The sequence below is a fragment of the Bufo gargarizans genome, chromosome 4, assembly GCF_014858855.1.
Source record: "Bufo gargarizans isolate SCDJY-AF-19 chromosome 4, ASM1485885v1, whole genome shotgun sequence".
Lineage (NCBI taxonomy): Eukaryota > Metazoa > Chordata > Amphibia > Anura > Bufonidae > Bufo > Bufo gargarizans.
The window spans coordinates 460,591,753-460,618,077 of NC_058083.1; the positions used below are offsets into that span (position 1 = coordinate 460,591,753).

The 26,325-nt window shown below is 41.8% G+C and overlaps 1 protein-coding gene across 1 annotated transcript in view; it reads left to right on the plus strand.

Moving 5' to 3' along the window:
* PLCB1 (phospholipase C beta 1) overlaps nucleotides 1-26,325 on the plus strand; it is an 882,984-nt gene that overhangs the window by 560,390 nt on the left and 296,269 nt on the right. Inside the window, exons 12-14 of the mRNA XM_044292378.1 lie at nucleotides 2,779-2,861; nucleotides 17,368-17,452; nucleotides 20,855-21,032. Of these exons, the coding sequence (XP_044148313.1) occupies nucleotides 2,779-2,861; nucleotides 17,368-17,452; nucleotides 20,855-21,032 (346 nt within the window). The remainder of the gene's footprint in view (nucleotides 1-2,778; nucleotides 2,862-17,367; nucleotides 17,453-20,854; nucleotides 21,033-26,325) is intronic.

The window sequence follows — 26,325 nt, forward strand, 5'->3', positions numbered from 1 at the left end:
CATATGCAACAAGCTGCTGAGAATCCCAACAGTTAGAATGCAGGCAGGGCATCAATTTTAATCATTCCCTTTACAGAGCAGGGGAGGGGAAAGTCTTTGTTGACACCCAAAATGTTTATGAAGAAAACCTCATAGTTTGTTGTTACACACCCCCACAGCTCTGCAACTGCATGTCAACAAAGGGCCAAAACAGAACTAGGTACCTCAGTGAATATCTTTTTTTTTTTTTTTTTGCTTAAAACTTGCTTAGCTTATATATATATTTTGCTGACCATCAGATTTACAATGCTGTATTATTATTATTTTTTTTACATAACTCAGACAACCCCTTTAAGAGATAGATTTGTGTTATTATACTTACTACATTGATCCAGAATATGGCTGCCATTATCTGTTTATTAGGGCCAACACTGTATATTATGTCATGATTTGGTGCTCAAGAATTTTTATTTCAATCTTGAAAATCTTGAAAATTCCTATATTGAGATAATTATTTTTTTTAACTATTGTGTAAATTATAACTTTTAACGCTTAAAGGTATAAAAAAAAAAAAGTACGTTGTATGCCCTACTAACCGTGCTAAAAGTTAAGAGGTTTTTTGTTATGAGAACCTGGAGTGGATCCCACACATCAATGTCCCCACGTATATACGCATAACTGCCACTATTAATAAAAGGAAGGATGCAGATATTGATGTATTTGGTGATATATATATATATATATATATATATATATATACACAGTGGATCTAAAAAGTGTACACACCCCTGTTAAATTGTCAGGTTTCTGTGATGTAAAAAAATAAGACAGATAAATCATTTCAGAACTTTTTCCACCTTTAATGTGACCTATAAACTGTACAACTCAATTGAAAAACAAACTGAAATCTTTTAGGTAGAGGGTATAAAACAAACACAAATAATAATAATGTAGTTGCAAAAGTGTGCACACCCTCTTATAACTGGGAATGTAGCTGTGTTCAGAATTAAGCAATCACATTCAAAATCATGTTAAATAGGAGTCAGCATACACCTGCCATCATTTAAAGTGCCTCTGATTAACCCTAAATAAAGTTCAGCTGCTCTAGTTGGTCTTTCCTGAAATGTTCTTAGTCATATGTCAAAACAAAAGTCATGGTCCACAGAAAGCTTCCAAAGCATCAGAGGGATCTCATTGTTAAAAGGTATCAGTCAGGAGAAGGGTACAAAAGAATTTCCAAGGCATTAGATATACCATGGAACACAGTGAAGACAAGTGGAGAAAATATGGCACAACAGTGACATTATCAAGAACTGGATGTCCCTCCAAAATTGATGAAAAGACGAGAAGAAAACCTGTCTGGGAGGCTACCAAGAGGCCTACAGCAATATTAAAGGAGCTGCAGAAATATCTGGCAAGTACTGGCTGTGTGGTACATGTGATAACAATCTACCGTATTCTTCATGTCTGGACTATGGGGTAGAGTGGCAAGACGAAAGCCTTTTCTTATGAAGAAAAACATCCCAGCCAGGCTACATTTTGCAAAAACACATCTGAAGTCTCCCAAAAGCATGTGGGAAAATGTGTTATGGTCTGATGAAACCAAGGTTGAACTTTTTGGCCATAATTCCAAAAGATATGTTTGGCGCAAAAACAACACTGCACATCACCAAAAGAACACCATACCCACAGTGAAGCATGGTGGTGGCAGCATCATGCTTTGGGGCTGTTTTTCTTCAGCTGGAACTAGAGCCGTAGTTAAGCTAGAGGGAATTATGAACCGTTCCAAATACCAGTCAATATTGGCACAAAACCTTCAGGCTTCTGCTAGAAAGCTGAACATGAAGAGGAACTTCATCTTTCAGCATGACAACGACCCAAAGCATACATCCAAATCAACAAAGGAATGGCTTCACCAGAAGAAGATTAAAGTTTTGGAATGGCCCAGCCAGAGCCCAGACCTGATTCTGATTAAAAATCTGTGGGGTGATCTGAAGAGAGCTGTGCACAGGAGATGCCTCACAATCTGACAGATTTGGATTGTTTTTGCAAAGAAGAGTGGGCAAATCTTGCCAAGTCAAAATGTGCCATACTGATAGACTCATACCCAAAAAGACTGAGTGCTGTAATAAAAGCAAAAGGTGCTTCAACAAAGTATTAGCTTAAGGGTGTGCACTCTTATGCAACCATGTTATTTTATTTTTATATTTTTTTCTTCTCTCTACCTAAGAGATTTCAGTTTGTTTTTCAATTGAGTGGTACAGTTTATAGGTCACATTAAAGGTGGAAAAAGTTCTGAAATGATTTATCTTTGTCTCATTTTTTTTACATCACAGAAACCTGACAATTTAACAGGGGTGTGTAGACTTTTTATATCCACTGTGTATGTATATATATATATATATATATATATATATATCCCCCGCACCACACACATTTATCCTTTCTTTACTTGTCTTCTGTATTCCTTGATTAACCCTAAAAGTCCCTTTATGTCTATAGTCACTCTCTTTCCAGGCTCCTGTCAGTGACTACCACATATAACTACCATATGCCCAAGAAAACAAGCTTTGAATAAACTAGTCTAAAAGCTCACATCTAAGAGTAGACGCCTCTGGCTTAGTCCTTGAAAAATCAGTGACCATGCCCTTTTCTCTGTTTATCTACAGTGCATGTACCTGGATTTCATTTCATTTCTATTTTTGTCATTGCCTTAATGTTTGCAGCACAGACAGAATGGTCTGAATTAACATTTTACGCTTGAGGGCCGAATGTTTTAAACATGTCTTTTAATTTTAGGAAGTCATAGAAGCAATTGCTGAATGTGCATTTAAGACCTCACCGTACCCGATCCTCCTGTCCTTTGAAAATCACGTGGACTCGTAAGTAGCGCAGTCAGTTTTCGATACTTATATAGTGAACTTTTTCCTATAGAATGTGCGTGTTTCTGTGTTACATACAGTACACGTAGTCGCGCTGTGGGAATGTGCCTGTCCTACAGTTCAATGTTACATATGTCCCTAAATTGGAAAGGGGTAGTGTGCACTTACAAAGGGTAAATTTTACATTCAGAAAAAAGACAAAAAATATAAATGTAATAATTTTACTTTATTAAAATAATTTAGTATATTTTCATAATATTTCTTTATTATAATGTATTATTTATATTTCTTTATTATTATTATTTATTATACAACCCCATTTGCAAAAAAATAACAGTTAGGCCGCTGTATAAAATGAAGAGCTTCTCTAGACAAAAGTGTTAGGTTTAATGATGAGACAAATTTGTCAAACACCATGCGACATTTGATAAATGTGGTACAAAGTATGCCGACACAGACTCAAGGAAAACTGACTTGAAGTATTCCCATCGTGATAAATTCCCCCCTGGTCTCTTGGAGAGGTTTCACTGGCTCTGACTGTAAGAACAACTTTGATCGCTGTATATTTACCATAGTTTTCCCTAAAACTTGAAGGGTCACAGTTAAAAAAACAAAACAAAACAAAACAAAAACTTCTGACATCATGTAATAGAGATGGTTTGAGACTGGGTGCAAAGACTTACTGGTTGCTGTGCTTAACACTGGGACCTTTCCGTTGGCCTTCTTAGTTCTCTTTAGGCAGCACAGTACAGGCAATACACTGTGAGGAGATACAAGGAGAGCAGAAGGTAGGGTAGTAGCCACAGCAAAGATTCACTGCCCTTTTCCTATATCTGAATATCCTGGCTATGTCAAAGTGGCTTGAAAGTTGTTGCCGTTGTTTCATTAAACCTTTGACATTTCAGAATGACTAGTCCAAAGGTTTGATCCACGAGGGTCTGAGTGCTGAGACCCCCACCGATTGTTAAAAATGAGCGCTGTGTGCCTTCAGCTTTGACCAGCTTTGCTCACCTTTCCTCAGAGGTGAAGTGTGTGGTGTACAGACTCATATCCATAATAGGGATACATACACCGCACACTTGCCTCTCCATGAAGCAAAACTGATCAAAACGGAAAAGACCCCTTTGTTTCAGTGATTGTGGTGGTCTGAGCAAAACCTTTGACATGTCACAGGATCTCTGACTTGTCACTAGGTAGTAGTAGTAGTAGTAGTACTAATAGGTATTACTAATAGGTAGTATAATGGCAATGTCTCCTGTGCTTTCAAGTGCGTCTAAAAGACATCTTTTGAATGTCCAACTGACAGTTTTCACATGAAATTTCTGAGACACCTCTTATGCTAGTGAATCTCTCTCGCTCAAGTTGGGTTTTGGTACTTCACAGGACACCACACTTCTTCATACAGCTTCTAAATCCAGGTGCTTGTGATATCCATCAAATCAGGCACAATCAATAGCCCAAACCTGGTGTTAGCTATAAAGAAGACTACAGCATCACATCCAAACTTAGTAGAGGTTCACATTACTATGCAAGTTTTTATTTCTAATTAGTGATGAGCGGCAGGGGCAATATTCGATTTTGCGATCTTTCGCGAATATTTGCCATATATTAGAGAATTAGCGAATTTTATTTTCTTGATCGCGAAAAATCGGCAATGTAATACTTGTGTAATGCGCTCTAAATACAGGCGTGGGTCACTATAGCTACATTTTTAAAGCTGCTAGAAGTTTCCTGAGACTGGAAAAAATGGTTGCAGGGCAGAAAATTACAATAGCTTTATATGCAGATAGAGTGCTCCAATATATTCGCGATTGAGAAATCGGCACCAATGATGCGAATATTTTGGCGCAATACGTGCAACTTCAGATTTTAACAGGTCTGACTACTTATTAGTGATTGGTGCACTAAGTATTGTTGTGAACTTGTGACATCCCAGCACTATGTCTGTAGCATGTATGTATGGACAGCAGCTACACTATATCACGATCTAACCTACACTGACTATCTCCCACTAACTATCAGTATTATATATATAAGCTAACTAACTATCTAATGTAATGACACAGGAAAGCAGAGAGCACAGCAATAACACTGCTGATGCTGAGATCTTCAAAATACTGCATACAAGGGCTGCTGGGAGGTTCTTGTATAGTAAGGGGTAGGCAAGTTTCCTATTGGTTGCTAGGGATGTTGCTAAGCTCAGACAAATACATTGCAGCCTCCTCATTGGCCCCAAGCAAGAAGGGAGGTTACTGATGAAAAAAAATCTAGAATATTCGAAATTACGAATATATATCACTATATTCTAAATATTCACGAAAATCTCGAAAGTGACGATATTCGCGAATAATTTTCGCTATTCGAATATTGGACCCCAACACTTTTTCTAAGTTAAGACTACAAAACAATCTAGACTTATAAGTTCAGAATATCTTAAACAATCTAATACATTGGGATGCTGTATCTCGTTCCTTACAGAATAACAGAATCTTCACTCTTGAAATTGGTAGTAGACAGGCACAGAAACTGCACTTACACTTGTGTCATCTTCTGACATATCACTGTGACATGTTAGAAAGACATTTTAAAGGGGGACTATTCAGAATTGGTATGGTTTTATTTTCTATAAACAGCTCCTCTACTCATGGCCTGTATCTGACATTGTGTCTCATCCTAATTTTAGTTTATAGGACTGAACTGTGATACCAGAAACCTCCCATAAAAAAGTGATGCTGTCCAACCAAAATTTCTTTGATACAATTGTTGCAACCATCATATCATCAGCTATCTGTGCACATTGCCCCCCCCCCTGTAATTGTCATACATTCTATTTATGGCTATCTAATGAATTTTGAGAGAAATTTGGCTTTTACACGTTTAGTATGAGTTAACTATTTCCCGTTTTGAAGAGACATTTGTGTATGTCAGGTCCTCTTGTCCATGACATTTTGCCTTTCAGTGAGTAGAAATCAAACCATTCTTACAAGCCGTGTTCACATACTTCAAACGAATGGATGAAACAAGTAGCTGTCTTTATTCGGAAATCATGCTGTCATGTTACACTTTCTTCCTACGACGTTAGTTCTATAAAAACTTACAATTTTCTTTTAGCTTGACGTCAGTAATTACTGGGAATTTTCTATGTTATTTCTATTCAGAGCTACACTGTAGATGAGAACATACGTTTGCATTTTATCATGTGTTCGTGCTGTATGTATATTTAGAATGTGTTTTAAATCTGTGAAGTGAACAAATAGGTAATTGAACTACCAAATGTGCTGAGATGCCATATGCCTCTTATTTTTGGCAGCGAATGGAAAGACAATGTAAAAATAAATGAAAAAGAAGTACATCAGACTATTTTGATGTTTTATTTTGGAGGCACCAGCCATATGAAACAATCCATGTCCATTGCCTCCATCTCGTGCACATAAAGCGACTTTGGAAAATAGGTATGAGGCGGAGACTGTCAAATGCATAGCACAGACTGACAAAACTCTATACGATCAAAGAAGGTCAGCCACATAGACAGTCAAAACACGGGAATGTCAATTAGTGACCCAATATACAGGTTGCTTGGACTGCCTTACATTAAATGAAATGATAGGGCTTTTCCAGAAGATTAAATATTTTCTTAAATGATTTGAAAGGGTTAAAAATAAAAAATTCCTCAGAGCCACCACTGCAGCCAGTGATTGGGTGCGTGGGAATTCTAAGCCATTTCCTGTTTTTTGAGCTGGAAATAGAAAGCAACAGAGATGGAAGCAGCATTTTGGGGGGGTGGGTATTATCTCTCCTTGGGGAGAGAGCGCCTTAGTCGGCGTGAGGAGACTTATAGGCCACACGTGCTCCTCTGGAATTCTAGGAGGGAAGGGATGCAAATGAGCTCTTAACAAGCTCTGCCTCTAATGCCACCAGATGTAAGGCAGCTATCCTATCAAGTCAATGCTCAACCCTTTAAATAAGCATTTAGACATAACTCAAATAATTAATAAGTCAGCACCTCATCTGCAGACACATGGTTCAGCAGAGAGTACTGGCTTAACTGGGTGAGAGGCCTAAGACCAGAGTACAGAATTCCAGAGGAGCATGTATGGCCTATAAGTCTCCTCACGCCGACTAAGGCGCTCTCCCCAAGGAGAGATAGTATTCCCCAAACCCTGATTTATGCCTTTGACCCAGTTAAGCCAGTACTCTCTGCTCTACACTGATGAGACTGCCAACTGTAAAGACTGCACTTAATGTCTACAGTGCCTGTGTGAACCATCTATTTAAGTGTCTCAGAAAAGTTTAGTGGACTTATTGCACTAAATTCAGCCTCTTCATTGTGTGCACCAATATCTACAGGCCTTTTGGCTAAGATCAAGTGTAGTATCTGTTCTTCAGACCCAGTCGAGCTAGCTCCTGGGACTGTAATCCATTCATGAGGAACTGAATAAACAGTAACCCCAGGTGTACAGCGCAGGGTATGGCGAGGCCCTGTTCGAGACGGCCTAGGCTCTGCTCGATCGAAGCCAGGAGGCTGAGTTGTGTTGAAAGCGCATAGTGCCCCAGGAGTGGTAACCCCTTGTCCTAGTCCCTTGCAGGAGCCATAGGCCCGGAGGGATAGGGAATGGTTTGTTGGGATCCCTTCTCCTGTTGGAGAGGGCCTGCAATAGACCGCAACTCAGTGCACGTGTTTTGTGTGGCACGCTGCACGATTTTGTTGCATGGGTGAAGAAAGCACGCTCTTCGGGCTTTCAGAAAACAAACAAAAAAAATAATCTACATTGCTCTCACATCATTCCTTGGTTGAGAGACTCAGAGGTTTACTTAGGATTGCTTAGACTGAACATAACTGAATCCACCTCTCAGCTCAGAGATGGGCTTGGCCTAAATGAGTAGCAGAAACATTGTAGATAGCCTTTAAGACTGCATATGAAGTGACTGTGTCTGCTGTTGAAAATTGTGAAATAAAGGAAAAGTTTTTAAAGAGGACGAAAATTGCTTTCAGGGGCCGCTTTTCTGTTATTTCCTCCTTTAACTAAAACACATCGGGAGATTTATCAAACTGGTGTAAAATAGAACTGGCTTAGTTGCCCATAGTAACTAGTCAGTTTCCACCTTAAATTTTCCAAAGGAGCTGTGAAAAATAAAAGATTGAAAATGATTGGTTGCTATGGGCCAGTTCTACTTTACACCAGTTTGAAAAATCTCCCCTATATGTATTCAAAGATCATATTTCTAAGTGATTACAATATTTTTTTTTTTTATAAAAACAAAAAGACTTCAGTTCTTCCATCTATTGAACTGTGCCATTAACCTAAATTACTATTTGGAAGACCTTATATGCACCCTAAACTTAACCCTGATTTACTTTGTTACCCAGAGCACTCAATATGTCATTTTTCTAGAGCAATTTATACATTTTGAAGTGAATCTGTCATCATGAAAACTCAGTCCAGTCTGCAGGCAGCATGTTATAGAGCAAGAGACGCCGAGCAGATTGATGTATAGTGTTCTAGGAATTTATCTTATTTTGAGCTTTGGCGTCCAGTGGGCGGTCTTTTCAGTGATTGACAGCTATCACAGTATGCCTAGTGATACAAGGAATGTTATCAATCTCTGTGCAGGACCGCCCACTGGACTCTTTCAATGTAAGTCAGGACAGATCCAACTCTTTTTTTTTTTAAGAATAATGCAAACGGATCCATTCTGAATGGGTAAAAGCATTTGCATTATCGGTGCGGATCCGTTTGTGCAGATACAAGACAGATCTGCACCGAATGCAGGTGTGAAAGTAGCCTTACTTTACAACACTGAGGTAAAGAGCTGCCTCATCCTCCTCTCATACTTGTCAGGGATTATGATCCGGAAACAGATGATAAGATCTTCAGCTGAATCTCTGTAGGAATGGAGTTCATGAGGAGACATGAAGTACAGAGAGTAAGAACAGGACAGACTGTGGTAATGGAGACTGCATACAAGTGCTGCTACTCATTATCTACACCCCACCTTCTCTCTGTACTTCATGTCTCCTAATGATCTCCATTCCTACAGAGATTCATCTCAAGAGGATATTAAGCTGTATTCAGGATCATAATCCCTGACAAGTAAGAGAGGAAGATGGTGCAGCTCTTTAACTTGTCCTCCTGTGTAATTAGGACAGGTTTTGTGTGTATTAGTAGGATGGCGGACATTTTATTTCTTCTAATGATTGCTCCCCGGACAAAACGAGCAATTATAACTAATGAAAGGTATTTGGGAATATATTTATAATGAAGTAATATTTAAGTATTTTTATTTTCTTAATTCCCGGAGAACCCCTATAAGCTCACAATGAACAGACACACAAATAAATAGATTACAAGTAATACAGATTTTATTTTTCCAAATTGCACTGCATTTTTAATGTGACAAGTTAAGTTTAAAGTTGAAAACCGATTGGCTGCGACTTGTTACAAATTGTAGATAATGGGGGTCATTTATGATGCCATCTTTGCCAGAGGATGCTGCAAAGTTGGCATTTTTACAATGGGGAGGGTTGAGCATTTGCGAGTTGTTCAGCCCTGGCACATTTATCAGCTTCTAGGATAAATGATGACTGAAATCTATGCCAGCTACGAGATGGCGTAGACTTCAGTCAAGCGCACAGACTACTGTAGGATGAGTTTCATTTACGATGAGACGTGCTCCTTCCCATAAATGAAGTACATCCTCCATTGGCACATGGGATATCAAGACCAGCATAACACACGTCACTCTTAAATTTTCCCCAATAATTAGACCTGTAGTACAGACAACACAAGTAGTTAAAGAGAACCTGTCACCAGGATTTTGTGTATAGAGCTGAGGACATGGGTTGCTAGATGGCCGCTAGCACATCTGCAATACCCAGTCCCCATAGCTCTGTGTGCTTTTTTTGTGTAACAAAACTGAGATGAGCCTAGCACCGCCCCGCATCCTCAGAATCTCCTCCTTGCTCCCCGACGTCAGAAAGCCAGAGTGCCGTAATCTCCCGATGCGCGAGCTAGCACATGCGCAGTGTCGTCATAGTGTTCCTTCCCTGTGCTGGCACCGCGAGATTGCGGCGCTCTAGCTTTCTGACGTCGGGGAGCAAGGAGGAGATTCGGAGGATGCGGGGTGGTGCTGGGCTCCTTCACACTGCACTCATCTCAGGGACAGGACTCATCTCAGGTTAATTTGCATATGTATCACAATAAAAGCACACAGAAGAACTATGGGGACTGGGTATTGCGGATGTGCTAGCGGCCATCTAGCAACCCATGTGCTCAGCTCTATACACAAAATCCCAGCGACAGGTTCCCTTAAAATATTTTGTATACACACTTATTTTTATACGATAATCCAATATGCACCCATCTGGTAGCTACTTCTCTGTTGGGACAACCCTTCTGTTCATGAGTTTTAGTTGCATATGACCGAGAATGAAAACTAGGTTATGTCATTGCTCTTAAATCTGAGCTTGTGTCATTTCAGTTCTTCTTCCAAAAGAAAGACAACTGGAGAAGACTTTTGGTCTTACATGGAATATACTGTAGCTAAACAACTGCTAAGGTCTACAGTCTCAGGAAGTTCATTTAAGCTCCACGGATAGTCAGACTCCCCTGGAGAAATTGTTGAGAGTGACTTTGCACAGCTGCCTGTGTACAGTCCTGTGTGGTCAGTAGAGAGAGCTCAGCAGTGAGACACATGATTCCTTGTCCCTCAAGCCAAAAAGTGTCAGTTTTACATAGCGCTCACAATGTGCTGGACTAGAGATGTTGGAGCCTCGGGGTGCAGGGTGAACTTGTAATTCGCCTGTTTTGTGCCTGACAGAATGAAAGTCATCAAGATTTTGATCTGGTTTAATAAATAGGTATATTTGGAAACATTTTCAAATGGCAAAGGATCATTGGATACGTCTAAGTAAACTATACTTGTTATCGTGAATGTTTTGTTTAGCCCGTCAGGACATGCTGAGAGTTGTAGTTTTGCAACATCCTGAGACCATGACCCTAGATATGTAAATGCCTATAAAATCGAGTAGTCATGTAAAACCTTAGTAAATGCGCTTTTTCTTTAAAGGCAACCTGCCAGGCAAAATATAGGAGAAGCTGAGAAGATTGATATATTTTATTTTTTTATGGGGGGGGGGAGAAGATTCTGTATAACTTTTGTGTAAGTCACTAGGTTATGGACATTTATTTGTATCATACATTACATTGTTTTGCTCAGGATGGTGGTTCTCTGTCTATAAGTGATTATCGCCCGGTGGCTCTCGCTCCTATTGGTATGAAGTGCTTTGAACAACTTGTCCTCAGGCGCATGAAGAGCAAGATCTGCACCTCCATGGACCAATACCAGTTTTCTTACAGAGCACATAGGTCGGCTGAGGATGCTGTCTCACTTACCCTTCACACTGCGCTGTCACACCTGGAGCAGAGAGACAGCTATGTGCGGATGCTGTTCATTGACTACAGCTCTGCCTTTAACACCACCCCTCCCAACAAGTTGGCAACGAAACTGAACAACTTGGGTCTCAGCTCACACCTGTGCAACTGGATGCTGGATTTTCTTACAAAAAGACCACAAATCGTGCGCATGGGCAAGCACTTCTCTTCATCCTTAACACTAAACACTGGGGTTCCGCAAGGCTGTGTGTTGAGCCCTCTCCTTTACTCCCTCTTCACAAATGACTGAAAACCTATTCACAATACCAATACCATTATAAAATTTGCAGATAACACAATGGTGATAGGCCTGATCTCCAACAATGATAAAACATCCTATAGGAAAGAGGTTGAGAACCTAGAGAGATGGAGAAAGAACAACAACCTCATACTCAATACCAAGAAAACAGAGGAGCTGATTCTGGATTTTAGGAAGAAGAAACAAAAGGGACACCATCCCATTAGCATTAATGGTGGAAACGTGGCAATAGTTCAAAGTTTCAGATTCTTGGGAGTTCATATTAGTCAGGACCTGTCATGGATAAAAAACACAACAGAAATTACCAAAAAAGGCCTTCAGAGGCTTCATTTTCTGAGGAGTCTGAAGAAAGCACAACTCCCAAAACAGCTGCTATTTTTTACAGGTGCACCATAGAATCTGTTATCACATACTGCATTAGGTCCCTTTCACACGAGCGAGTTTTCCGCGCGGGTGCAATGCGTGACGTGAACGCATTGCACCCGCACTGAATCCTGCCCCATTCATTTCAATGGGTCTGTGTACATGAGCGTTGTTTTTCACGCATCAGCTCTGCATTGCGTGAAAATCGCAGCATGTTCTATCTTCTGCGTTTTTCACGCAGCCCTGGCCCCATAGAAGTGAATGGGGCTGCGTGAAAAACGCATTGCATCCGCAAGCAAGTGCGGGTGCGATGCGTTTTCACTGATGGTTGCTAAGAGATGTTGTTTGTAAACCTTCAGTTTTTTATCAAAACGCATTGCACCCGCGCGGAAAAAACTGAACAACTAAACGCAATTGCAGAAAAAACTGACTGAATTTGCTTGCGAAATAGTGCGAGTTTCACTGAACGCACTCTGAACGCATCCGGCCCCAATCCGCAACGCCCGTGTGAAACCAGCCTAACAGTGTGGTACTCCGGCTGCTCTTCTGAGGACAAGAAGACCCTCAAGCGCATCATCAGAATGGCTGGAAGAATCACTGGTACTCAGTTACCATCACTGGATGACATCTTCACTGCTCGCTGCAGCAGCAGGGCAAAGATTATCTGCGGGGCTCTAACTCACCCCGGCCACAGCCTTTTCACTCCCCTACCCTCTGGTAGGTGTCTTAGAGCCCTACATGCCCCACCACTAGGCTGAAGAACAGCTTTTACCCCAAGGCAATCAGTCTGCTAAATGCTCAGAGACTATTGCTTCTTCCTAGGAAAGAAACCACCACAGACGGAAAGTGACTGCTGAATTCGTGACCCCATGATGATCTCTCGTCTGCAGTGGTGTCTGAATTAGTTTGTATATATATTCTTTTTTTTTATTTTTATAATCTTTATTGGTATTTAAAAAATTCATTACAATCATCATCAATATTTATAATTTTACATTATAAAACAATGTAAATACCGTTTATAAATTACCCTCCCGTTACCCCAATGCCTGTTACTTCCCAAGGAAAAAAAAAAAAAATCTTCTCCATAACCCACCGCCTCTCCCTCCTTCCATACCTGTCCCAGTTTATAGATACAATTTTTCCACCACACTTCCTGTTCAATTGATTTTAGTTTTGTAAGGTAAGTGTTGTCCCACAGTAGAGTGCCCACATGCATTCCAGTCTGGGACCACATATCCCTTATCTCCTTCCAAATTGTGGTCCACAACCCAAAGAGTGGTACTTTGTTGGTTTGCTGATGCGACAAGGTGTTAGCTTCCACTAATTGAAAAATACAGCATTATAGTTTTTATTAATCCCTTCTAACATAGCTTTATATCTTTGTGAATTGCTCCAGTTTATCATATTTCTAATATGGCCAGAGAAAATATAAAGTTCCAAGTCCGGGACCGATAGTCCACCTTTTTTCTCTCGGATTTACAGTATTTGCGCTCTAATTCTAGTTTTTTTGCCGCGCCATATCAAATCTGTCAATAGGGATACTATCCTTTGGATAATTCTCTTAGGGATTATTATCGGCGCGTTCCACATAATATAATTCAAGGAAGGTAAGATAGACATTTTCACCAATGAGATGCGGCCTGCCTTTGAAACCTGAAGTTTTTTCCACACTTCAACTTTTTTCTTTATTTCCTGTATTTTAGGAAGCACGTTTAGATGTAAGTAATCCTTGGGGTTAGGAGTGATCTGGATGCCTAGGATAGTTTGTATATATACTCACAAGCACTTCCTACTTTGCTCTTGCTATATATATGCTGTGAACAGTAATGCTTTCTGGTCCAATGTGTTTCTTTTTTTCTATTGTAATACTTTCCTTTAAAATTTCAGTTCTTTGTTCCTCTGTCCATGGCATCTAGGATTGCTCCAAACAACAGTTCATTGTTTTGTACAATGACAATAAAGGCATCTTATCTTATATCTTGGGTATGGCCCTTTTAATTGGGTAGGATCAAGTGCAGCCAGACTGGCTTGAAAGGCTGTATCTTATATATTAGGGGGGGTTGAATTAGATAGGCGCTTAAAATTGGAGTGAACGTGAGAAGTAGCCATCCCAGTGAAAGACCTAGCTGTGGAGGAGATGACCAAGAAGATTAAATTGGGATTAAAGGGAAAGCAGCCCTGTGCTGTAATGTATTTTGGGTACTATGGCTCTATACATTGGGTGAGGTCAAGCACAGCCAGATTGGTGTGAATGGATGTATCTTAAGTATGAGAGGTTGCCATGGATCAGACAGGCATTTGCAATGACGTGAAAGTGAGAAGTTTAGAGGTCATCCCAGTAAAAGTCCTAGCTGAGTGAGGAGAGATGGTGCAGCAGATGGCATCAAATTTGGGCTGCTGGAGGGGAAGTCAGAGGTGAGGAGTGGCAAGACACAGTGGCGTAACTAGAGTTCTATGGGCCCCAGGGCAAACTTTAAATTGGGGCCCCCCTCCAAGACTCCACCCCCGCCAAGACTCCACCCCCGCCAAGTTAAGTTTAAAAAAAAAAAAATCAGTTGCAGGTTTTTTGTGTATCCATGGACTACCTCCAGTGATACCAATTTTTTTTTTCCAGACATTATTAACATCCACTGATGAGCCATCCATCTGCCCCACCCCCACCCTGATTGCAGACAATGGCAATAATAATGTCTGAATTCAGGGGGTGGGGCAGATGGATGGATGATCAGTGGGTGGTAATAATAATGTCTGAAATCAGGATGCGGGTGGGGCGGAATGGCGGATCATGGATGGATCATGAGTGAACAGCAATAATTTATTACCATCCACTGATGATCCATCCATCGGCCCCACCCCGGCCCTGATTTCAGACATTACTACCGTCCGTCCACTGATGATCCATCCATCGGCCCCACTCCAGCCCTGATTTCAGACGATAATAATGTCTGAATTCAGGGGGTGTGGCGGATGGATGGATGATCAGGGGACAACATGGATGAATCATTGCATTACTAATACTACCTACCAGTCTATAGACCAGTCCAGCAGGCAGTGAGGCAGGAGAAGATGGTCCTGGAGTGCAGTACTTCTGCTGCAATGCCCAGCGCTCGCCCTTGGTGTCTGTCTGTCGGTCGGTTGGTCGGTCGGTCGGTCCTCTTCTTTCTTCCTCGGAGAATCGCGCCCTGAGCCCTCTAATCTGTGCTGGCACAGGCACACACTGCTGGGGGGCGGGGCTCTGCCTCTTTTAAATCTGCTCTGGCGGGCTTTTGCTGCGCCTGTGCGCCTAGAGTCTACTCTCCTGAGTCCTGACGTCAGAGACTCTCATCTCGCGTGAGCGGAGGGACGGGTCACGCGGCCGTGGTCATGTGGGTGTATTGTGGGCGTATTGTGGGCGTGTGTAGCTTGAGGGAGGGCCCGGCGGAGGAGCGGCAGCAGCTGAGTGAGGGAGGACGGTGCACACAGGCAGCGCAGGTGAATCAAGCACAGATCAGTTTCGCAGGGCCCGCCTGCCGCCGCAAGCACTTGCTGGCCTGCAGCGGGCCCCCCTCCCGCCGGGCCCGGTCGCAGTCGCACTCTCTGCGACCGCGATCGTTACGCCCCTGGCAAGACACATTCATTTATGCCACACAGGAGCATATCACAGACAAGGAGAACAGACTGCATATCCTAAAATACCAATGCCTCATTCACACGTCAGTGATTCACGGATATGTGCTGGATATGTTCTCCACAGAGAATGTGTTTATTGACACATCCGTGTTTCAGCACGGTCTATGGGTCTGTGGTTATAGCACAGAAGCATTCTCTATTTTGTCTGTGTTCATGGATCCATCACACCCATTATAGTCTATGCATCCGTAAAAAACAGGGATGCAACACGGATGCCATCCGTGTTTCATCCGTGTTTCACAGACCATTAGGAGGAGATGCCATGTAACATGATTTTCAGCTGTTCAGTGTCCATGAAGCACAGATGACACACAGAGAGCAAAAATAAAGACACATGGACCAAAAACGGATCCTTCACAGACATCTTCAAGGATAATTCACTGACCATTTCATCTCGGACGTGTGAATGAGGCATTACTCAGATCGGGTAACAGAAAAAAACACCCTCTGATGTGTAACGCACTTGTTCCTGACCTGAAGTATGGAGCCTCTGGAACAGAAGTGTCACCATTATGTCTGTGTGCCTCTTCTCTCTGACATGTAACCATCAAGAGAAGTACAAGTTAAAGGTATTGAATTGCCTTCTTTCTCCTGGGATTTATTTGATGGTGATGCAATTACAATCATCCCCGGGTGGAAGTATTATTGCACCCCGTTATATAGTGTGACCGATTCAGAAAGCCCAGAAAAGATCCGGCCAGAACACATTGGGCCCGATTTATCATTACACTTACATCTTACTCCACTTTTACATATGTCCAAAGTCACTTTTGGCTAAGTCAGATTTATTAATGGTCCTTTAAGGCCTCATGCACACGACTGTTGTGTGCATCCGCGTCCGTTCCGTCATTTTTCACAGTTTTGCGGAGGTCCCATTCATTTCTATGGAGCTGTGAAAAAAAACTGATAGTCCTCCGTTTTTTCTCCGCGTCCGTGATACGTGATTCCAGTCCGTCCAAAAAATATAACCTGTCCTATTCTTGTCAGTGGAAAACGGAGGACGGAACCATTCAAGTCAATGGGTCCGTCAAAAAAAACGGATGCACAACTGGTATGTCATCCGTGTCCGCGTCCGTGTCCATTTTTTTCTACAAGACCTTGGTGCAATAAAATTACACTTTTCATTAACCTTCCTTTTTTTTTTTCCCGTGTCAGACAAAAAAAAAAGGAAGACACAAGGAAACACAACTGAAGCAAATTCGGACACGGACCACTGAAGCCAAATCACTGACAGTGAAAAAACACTGTTGTGTGCATGAGGCCTAATACTGTGATAAATGTGGTTTGACGGTAGCAGTTTATCCTTCAGTAAGCAGCTTTACAGAAGTCGCACGTCTTTACGAAAAAGTTGCATGTTCTATTAAAAAGTCGTATAAGATAAGCATTGTCCTCACTGGAGTGAACTTGAGCAATTTATTGCGACTTTTTAAATTGTCGCAATAGTAAATCTGTCTAGAGATTCATTTACATAAGAAAACGCGCCCACTTTAAGAAAACTGGCGAGCATAGCGCAGAGCCAATAAAAGTCGCACATTTTTGCGCAGTTTTAGCGATTGCGCAAAAATTTGCGACTTTTTCACTCCATTATTTTGACTTGAGCTAATGATCAATCTGGCCCATTGTCTGTGAACAGTCCTCATTCTGTCCAGACTAAAACTCAAGCAGGACTGAAGTACAGTGGTCAAAGCTAACTGAAACAAAATGATATTAATACGTAGTGCGTCATCCAGAACAAATATGGCCTTTATTCTGACAGTGTTCATGTCCCATTGTTTTACAGGCCAAAACAACAGGCCAAGATGGCTGAATACTGCAAGCAAATTTTTGGGGATGGACTTTTAACAGAACCATTGGAGAAGTATCAAGTAAGGCAATATTGTATATACCTGGAGTACTTTTCTGTATTTCTCCAGTATGTAAAGTGAGAAGTTTAAGTGTACTTCCACACTTGCATTAAACTTTTCCGACACTGAGTTCCATCCTAGGGGCTCAATACTGTGAAAAAAACTGATCAGTTTTATCCTAATGCATTCTGAATGGAGAGCAATCCGTTCAGGATGCATTAGGATGTCTTCAGTTCAGTCACTGTACGGATTTCGGACGGAAAAAATACCGCAGCATGCTGCGGTATTTTCCCTGGCCAAAATTCCGGAACACTTGCCTGAATCCCGGATCCGGCATTAATTTCCATTGAAATGCATTAATGCCGGATCCGATATTGTGTGTCGGTAAAACGGATCCGGTTTCCACGTCTGCGCATGCACAGACCTTTAAAAATGTGAAATATAATAAATACCGGATCCGTTATTGCAATGCATTTGTCAGACTCTGCAAATGACATGTGTTTGCATACAGTTTTTCTGATCAGGCAGGCAGTGTGAATCAACCAACGCAAGTGTGAAAGTACCCTAAGACTTATTAGTGGAGGTCCCCTATTTTAACCCCCCCCCCCTCCCCCCCATCTATAAGCTGGCGACAAGAGTGCTTCTATTTCTAAAGGATTCACCTCTTAAAGGGGTTAGCCAATTTCTGAAAATATTTTCCACTAGTCCTTAATCTATTTTGTGTGTGGCGTACATCTGTGTGTCACATAACTTACCCCTGCTGCACAGCAAAAGTTTCCTGGGTCTCCATCTCTGGGCTTTGTCAATGGCTGTAGTAAACCTGTGATGTGAGACACAAAATCCGAAATGTTTGGATTTTTTGCGCTGTTGCGGCATTGCGCTTGTCCATTCTGACATCACTGACAAACATTAAATGAAATGTTGTGCAACTTTCCTGTCGTGCGACACATGTCTCAGTGTAGTAGTAGTAATCTGGAAATAAGTGCTGCCATATTGTTGTACAGTCCTGATCAAAAGTTTAAGACCACTTGAAAAATGCCAAAAAATCATATTTTACATTGTTGGATCTTAACAAGGTTCCAAGTAGAGCTTCAACATGCAACAAGAAGAAATGAGAGTGAGACAACATTTTGAGCATTCAAGTTATTGAAAATAACGATTAAACTGAAACAGGCTGTTTTTCAGCTGATCCAAATTTTAGGACCACATGCTTTTAAAAGGCCAAATCTGTGCAAAGTTGTGGATTCATTGTCATTTTCTGTCAGGTAGTCACACGTTGTGATGGCAAAGGCAAAAAAACTCTCCCTTTTTGAACATGGTCGGGTTGTTGAACTGCATAAGCAGGGTCTCTCACAGCACACCATCGCTGCTGAGGTGGGACGCAGTAAGACAGTAATTTGGAATTTCTTAAATGATCCTGAGGGTTATGGAACAAAAAAGTCAAGTGGAAGACCCCAAAAAATTTCATCAGCACTGAGCCGGAGGATCCAATTGGCTGTCCGTCAAGACACTAGACGGTCCTCGACCCAAATTAAGCCCCTTACTGGTGCTGACTGCAGCCCCATAACCATCTGAGACTGAAGGGCTTCAAAAACGTCTTCAAATCCAATTGAGAACCTTTGGGGCTGGATGGCAAGGGAAGTTTACAAAAATGGACAACAGTTCCAGACAGTAGATGGCCTTCGTGCGGCCGTCTTCACCACTTGGAGAAATGTTCCCACTCATCTCATGAAAACGCTTGCATCAAGCATGCTGAAACGAATTTTGGAAGTGATAAACAATAACAGCGGAGCTACTCATTACTGAGTTCATGTTTGGAAGTTGGATTTCTGTTTTGGGGGGGTTTAGTTTTTTTTTGGGAGGTGTGGTCCTAAACTTTTGATCAGCTGAAAAACAGCCTGTTTCAGTTTATTTGTTGTTTTCATTAAATTGAATGCTCAAAACATGTTTTGTCTCACTCCCATTTCTTCTTGTTGCATGTTGAAGCTCTACTTGGAACCTTGTTAAGATCCAGCCATGCTTAATATCATTTTTCAAGTGGTCCTAAACTTTTAATCAGGACTGTATAATGGTGTCATTCAGATGCCCTTGTCTGATCTCCACAAAATTGTCTTATCAGGGACTTTCCTGTGTTTTTTTCCTGGAAATGCTACACTGTATGTCTGCAAATAATATTTTCCGATAGGAAAGTCACTTAAACTTCAATAAATTATATCCACAGATCTATACAGTTCCGTTCTGTCACTTCATACTGTATATGTCACTACCTGTATGTTTTTACTGGCATAAGCAATGTGTGGTTTTACTCAGGGCTAAACAGCAAAATCAGTCTGAAGGAAAACAACTTATCCCCTATCCACAGGATTGGGTTTGAGTGCCTAATCGGAGTGAGTCTGACTGCTGGAACGGGAGCCTGTTTTCCTCCATTTGAATGACGCACTGGCCATGCATGCTCTATGGGGTTGTCGGCGATAGACAAGCGCTTGTTCTCAGCTATCTAGGGCAAGCCTGTAGAGTTAAATGGAGCCATGGACATGCATGCCCGTTTGCCAATCCTTTCAAATGGGGAGCATTGGCCCCATACTTGTGATTGGCAGTGGCCCCAGTGGTTGGAGATCCACCGATGAGACAATTATTTCCTATCCTGTGGATAGTGGATAAGTTGTCTTAATGGGACAACCCTTTTAATATCAAGCTATGAGATGTAATGTTGGTAGGTTCTGACATTATATTTGTTGACATATAGCTCCAACTTTAGGCCTCACTCACACGTCCATGTTGACACCCTTGACAAAATTGTTAGTGGTTCATCCGTGAAAATTTCCATAAAGGACCCATGTTTGGTCCTCATGTCCATTTTTTACCTTCTTGTGTCATCCATATTCCAACTACACAGCTAGGCTGAAAATGTAAACCAAGGACCAAAGTCAGATGGCATCCATGTTGTGTCCATGGCTTTCATGGACCCATAGATTATAATGTTTGTGAGGGATGCTTTTGTGGTGTCATCACATACCCACAGTCCTTGGAAAAACACTGATGTGTGAATATACACATTAACGTCAATGGGTACGTGTGCTGTCCGTGGAGAACATGGACAGCACACGTCTGTGATTCACTGACGTGGAAAATAGGCCTTAGGGTTCAGGCTCATGACACTATGACGGCTCCATACAGCCTCAGTGGTGTACAGAACCATAATGAGGTTCTCAAAGGCTTCTGTGGAGCTCGCTGTGCCTATGATGATTTCAAAGCCTGCAGCACAGAAGCCCGCCTAGATCTGATAGAAGTGTACGGGAGAAGGAATTGGCCCTTTGTCCCCATCTATTGGCCACACATGTTACTACAGTATCTACCATATTTATTTAAATTTCTTTATTTTAATTTTGAGGAGTTAACAATGTGATTTACTCATTTCCATAGCTTGAACCAGGGGTCCCTCTTCCTAGTCCTATGGAACTGAAGTATAAAATTCTTGTGAAAAATAAAAAGAAATCGCACAAATCAGCTGATGGAAGTGGAAAGAAGAAACTCTCAGAACAAGCGTCCAATGCTTGCAGCGACTCTTCTAGTGTATTTGAGCCATCATCGCCTGGCGCAGGTAAGCTGGGAGAGGGGTAGGCTGCATATGCCACAAAGTTTTACGTACATTTCAGTAGCTGCTGCTGACTACTGACTACTTCCACCACTAGCTATCAGTAACCAGCACCTGGAGCACTTTTTACTCCTGTAGACAGATCTTTTTTGTCAATGAATAAAATGCTATCTGATCGCATTCATGCGTTGTGGTTGGGAACTGCTCAGTTTTTAGGGCTTTTGAGTTTTTTTATGACGGCTGTAAAACCTCATGTACACTGGCTTTTACAGTATGTTGCCAACAATAGTAAAAATGAAACCTCTGGGATCCCCATCAACTCAGAGTGAAGGGTCAGCGGCACAGATTCAGAGCTGTGGCCCCGTCACAGTCTTTCTCTACACAGTGGTCCTCTGGCCTGGCTGCCCAGGGGTAAGGCAACACAGCTCAAGTCAAAAAAATGTGTAACAGTGCTGCGGCCCCTTGTTTTTCAGAATTGGTGGGAGTCCCAGAGGTCAGTCCCTCAATGGTCATAGAGGGATGGAATATCCTAGCTATAAACCATCATTTTATGAGATAAGATTACCCCTTTAAAGCTTATATTGTGGTGGGGTTGCATTGCCTTACAATGGGGTCTATCAGATTCCGTTGTAGTTTCTATCTGCAACAGAGGCAGTCCATAAGGGATCCCTTTAAGATGTGATAAGTGTTTAGTGACACCAGTTGCAATGAAGCAACAACGGGACAGAGTCCCTTTAAGAAATGGTGTAGGAATGGCCGAGTGGTATAGGGTGGTCTACAATGTCCCTTAATGTTTGCGCACGTGTCACGGTGCTTCTACCTGGATATGCTGGAACCCCAGGCGTTGGCCCCGAAGCAGACAAAGTGGGTAGCTGAATAGTGGGATGAAGAATAAATTGAGTCCAGATCTTGTGATGAAGTTGAAAAGCATCTTTATTTTTAATAAACGTTTCTCTAAACTATTTACAGACTTTGTCTTGGTTCCAGCAGGCCTCAGCATTAAAACTGTGGCAGGCAAACTCCTTTCTGCTACATCTGTTGCTCTCTGGCTCTGCTGTACTGACAGGCTGACTGTATGACTCAGCTGCTGTATGCTGCAACTTCTCTCGGTAGTCTGTCTCTTAAGTAGTACCAGGGAACTTTCTTCCTGGCTTTTAAGACTCTAAGCTTTGGCCTCCATGTCCTGCTGAGCTTAGGGTGCTCTAGTTGGCTTAGACGGGTCATGTCCAGCAGGGACGTGCTCCTGCACAACCTCCCTTAGCAGGGGGTAAGCTGGAACTAACTCTAACTAACTAGTCTCCTCCCTTCCTTAGAGGGAGAGTTAGAATGGAAAGAAGGGTTCCATTCTCTCTAACTGTAGCTCTGCCATGCTTGCTGCCACCTACTGGTGAACCAGGTACATTGCACTTGAACATAACCAGTTACATTATAGGAATGCACAGCGTTTGGACCTGAAATAAATACACATGATGAAATGATATTAGCCCATTAGAGATAGCAGCAGGGTGCAGAAGTGGTAATGCCACTCTGGGGTATTACATATCTATAATAATAACCTTTATTTATATAGAGCCATCATATTCTGCAGTCTACAATTAGAGGGTTGTAGATGAGGTGTTTTTAGAGAGTGCTGAAAACTGTGGACCATGCAAATTAATATAACACATAATAACTCTTGCATCTCTATCTATTTATCTATCTATCTATCTACCTACCTGTCTGTCTGTCTGTCTGTCTAAAGATGGATTTACACAGGCATATTATCAGGAACGCTCAATCCCGACAATCTGCCCTTCTGAAGGTGCAGCAGATCACCCAATGAACGAGCGAAAAGCTTGTTCATCAGAATCAATGCAGATGTATAAAGACGAACGACAGCAATAGCATGTACATGCAGCGGTCACCTCCACTGAACGAGCAGCTGACTATTGGGAAGGAATGCTTCCTTCTCGACAACTGGCTTCTCCTCTGCGTGTGTGAATGCGCCTTAACTATCTATCTAACAACTCTAGTCAAGGCTAAGTGACTTGTTGGCACCCCTCTGGCAAGCAGCACCGAGGGCATAAGCCCCGGATGTCACCTCCCCATCTGTGCCCCTTTTTTTCAATGCATCTATTTTCATTCCTTCTTTCCTTATTTTCCTCCTTCCTTCCTTAATTATTCATTCATTCATACATTCCTCCTTTTCTCTCTTCCTTCCTACTTTCCACCCTTCTGTACTTCCTTCCTTCCACCCTCCATCCGTTCCTTACTCCCTCCCTCCTTTCATCTTTCCCTCTATCCTTTCCTCCTTCCCTGCCTTTCTCCTTGTCCCTATACATATCATTGCCACCTGTCCTTGCTGTGTTCCCTGTTGGACTTAGTTTATAATTTTGGATCAATATAAGAAGATTTTTTATATCCATTGGCAACAGTTCTAGAACTTTTCCCATTTTTTTCCTCCTCCCTTCCCTCCTTCCTTCTTTCCTTCGTTCCTCTGTCCATCCATTCTCCCCCCCCCCCTTTCCCCTCCTTCCTCTGGTCCTTTATTACAAATTATCCTATTTCACAATTTTCATTCCTATAGAATAAATTGTACCACACACTATGGTTATTTTTACATAACTGGTCCAGTGGCCTACTACATTCTCCATTCACCCCATAATTTCCATAAAGACTGATAGTGTCATCGGTTTCATCCATATCTCCCACCCTCCATGCACTCAGATGCTCTTTGCATACTGGCTATTGACTGGCTCATGCAGCTTTTTATCTACTCCCCTATTTAGTTATGACGGCTGAAGCATTGTACAAAACTAGTGCTTTTTGCCTCTTGTGTCATCCCTACTTTCTCATGGATGGTAAGCTCTTGTGAGCAGGGCCCTCACACCTACTGCTTGAATACAGAATATGTGGGCTCTGTATAATTAAAGATTATTATCAATAAGGATACCATGGGCGGTAGATAATAATGCCTGCTGTCCCCGTCACTGCATACAAGAACACGATAGCAATACATTCATTATTCACCATCTACACTCTCCTACACGTCATAAATAAATTACAATAATCATTCCACAATTTATTCCTCCTAGATTTCCAATTCAGTTTGTCTAATGTTTTTTTTTTTTTTGCCTTTAAAAGCCTGGAAATATGACCAGATTAGAGAGGGCAGCTTGAGTACTGCACTGCACATACATCAAATAGCTATTAAGCGAGTCAAAGCCTGGCACCATGGTGGGTGTCACATACTGGTGGAGAGGACTGGTGAACCAGAAAATTATCTAGCTTTCCATGAGTGCTTTTAAATGTACTAAATATATGTACTGTACGATAAAAGGCATTATAATTCTGGGAAGAAAGTCTTATGAAAGCGTCATTCTGTATATGAAAAGCACTTGAAGATGGAGAAAAGGACTATTGACGGTGGAATGTAAAGTACCCGCCATTTATTACACTACAAAACAGGCGCCTTTGAATAGAAGTTGACTGATTTATAATATATACAGGTCCTTCTAAAAAAATTAGCATATTGTGATAAAGTTCATTATTTTCTGTAATGTACTGATAAACATTAGACTTTCATATATTTTAGATTCATTACACACCAACTGAAGTAGTTCAAGCCTTTTATTGTTTTAATATTGATGATTTTGGCATACAGCTCATGAAAACCCCAAATTCCTATCTAAAAAAATTAGCATATCATGAAAAGGTTCTCTAAACGAGCTATTAACCTAATCATCTGAATCAACTAATTAACTCTAAACACCTGCAAAAGATTCCTGAGGCTTTTAAAAACTCCCAGCCTGGTTCATTACTCAAAACCGCAATCATGGGTAAGACTGCCGACCTGACTGCTGTCCAGAAGGCCATCATTGACACCCTCAAGCAAGAGGGTAAGACACAGAAAGAAATTTCTGAACGAATAGGCTGTTCCCAGAGTGCTGTATCAAGGCACCTCAGTGGGAAGTCTGTGGGAAGGAAAAAGTGTGGCAGAAAACGCTGCACAACGAGAAGAGGTGACCGGACCCTGAGGAAGATTGTGGAGAAGGACCGATTCCAGACCTTGGGGGACCTGCGGAAGCAGTGGACTGAGTCTGGAGTAGAAACATCCAGAGCCACAGTGTACAGGCGTGTGCAGGAAATGGGCTACAGGTGCCGCATTCCCCAGGTCAAGCCACTTTTGAACCAGAAACAGCGGCAGAAGCGCCTGACCTGGGCTACAGAGAAGCAGCACTGGACTGTTGCTCAGTGGTCCAAAGTACTTTTTTCAGATGAAAGCAAATTTTGCATGTCATTCGAAAATCAAGGTGCCAGACAGGAAGACTGGGGAGAGGGAAATGCCAAAATGCCTGAAGTCCAGTGTCAAGTACCCACAGTCAGTGATGGTCTGGGGTGCCATGTCAGCTGCTGGTGTTGGTCCACTGTGTTTTATCAAGGGCAGGGTCAATGCAGCTAGCTATCAGGAGATTTTGAAGCACTTCATGCTTCCATCTGCTGAAAAGCTTTATGGAGATGAAGATTTCATTTTTCAGCACGACCTGGCACCTGCTCACAGTGCCAAAACCACTGGTAAATGGTTTACTGACCATGGTATTACTGTGCTCAATTGGCCTGCCAACTCTCCTGACCTGAACCCCATAGAGAATCTGTGGGAAATTGGGAAGAGAAAGTTGAGAGACGCAAGACCCAACACTCTGGATGAGCTTAAGGCCGCTATCGAAGCATCCTGGGCCTCCATAACACCTCAGCAGTGCCACAGGCTGATTGCCTCCATGCCACGCCGCATTGAAGCAGTCATTTCTGCAAAAGGATTCCCGACCAAGTATTGAGTGCATAACTGAACATAATTATTTAAAGGTTGACTTTTTTTGTATTAAAAACACTGGTCGGATGAAATATGCAAATTTTTTTAGATAGGAAATTTGGGTTTTCATGAGCTGTATGCCAAAATCATCAATATTAAAACAATAAAAGGCTTGAACTACTTCAGTTGGTGTGCAATGAATCTAAAATATATGAAAGTCTAATGTTTATCAGTACATTACAGAAAATAATGAACTTTATCACAATATGCTAATTTTTTTTGAAGGACCTGTGTATATATATATATATATATATATATATATACAGTACAGACCAAAAGTTTGGACACACCTTCTCATTCAAAGAGTTTTCTTTATTTTCATGACTATAAAATTGTAGATTCACACTGAAGGCATCAAAACATGGGCGTAGGGATCACCATAGCAGCCATAGCAATGGCTATGGGGCCCAACGCCACTGGGGGCCCGGGCCATGGCTAAGGATTATTATT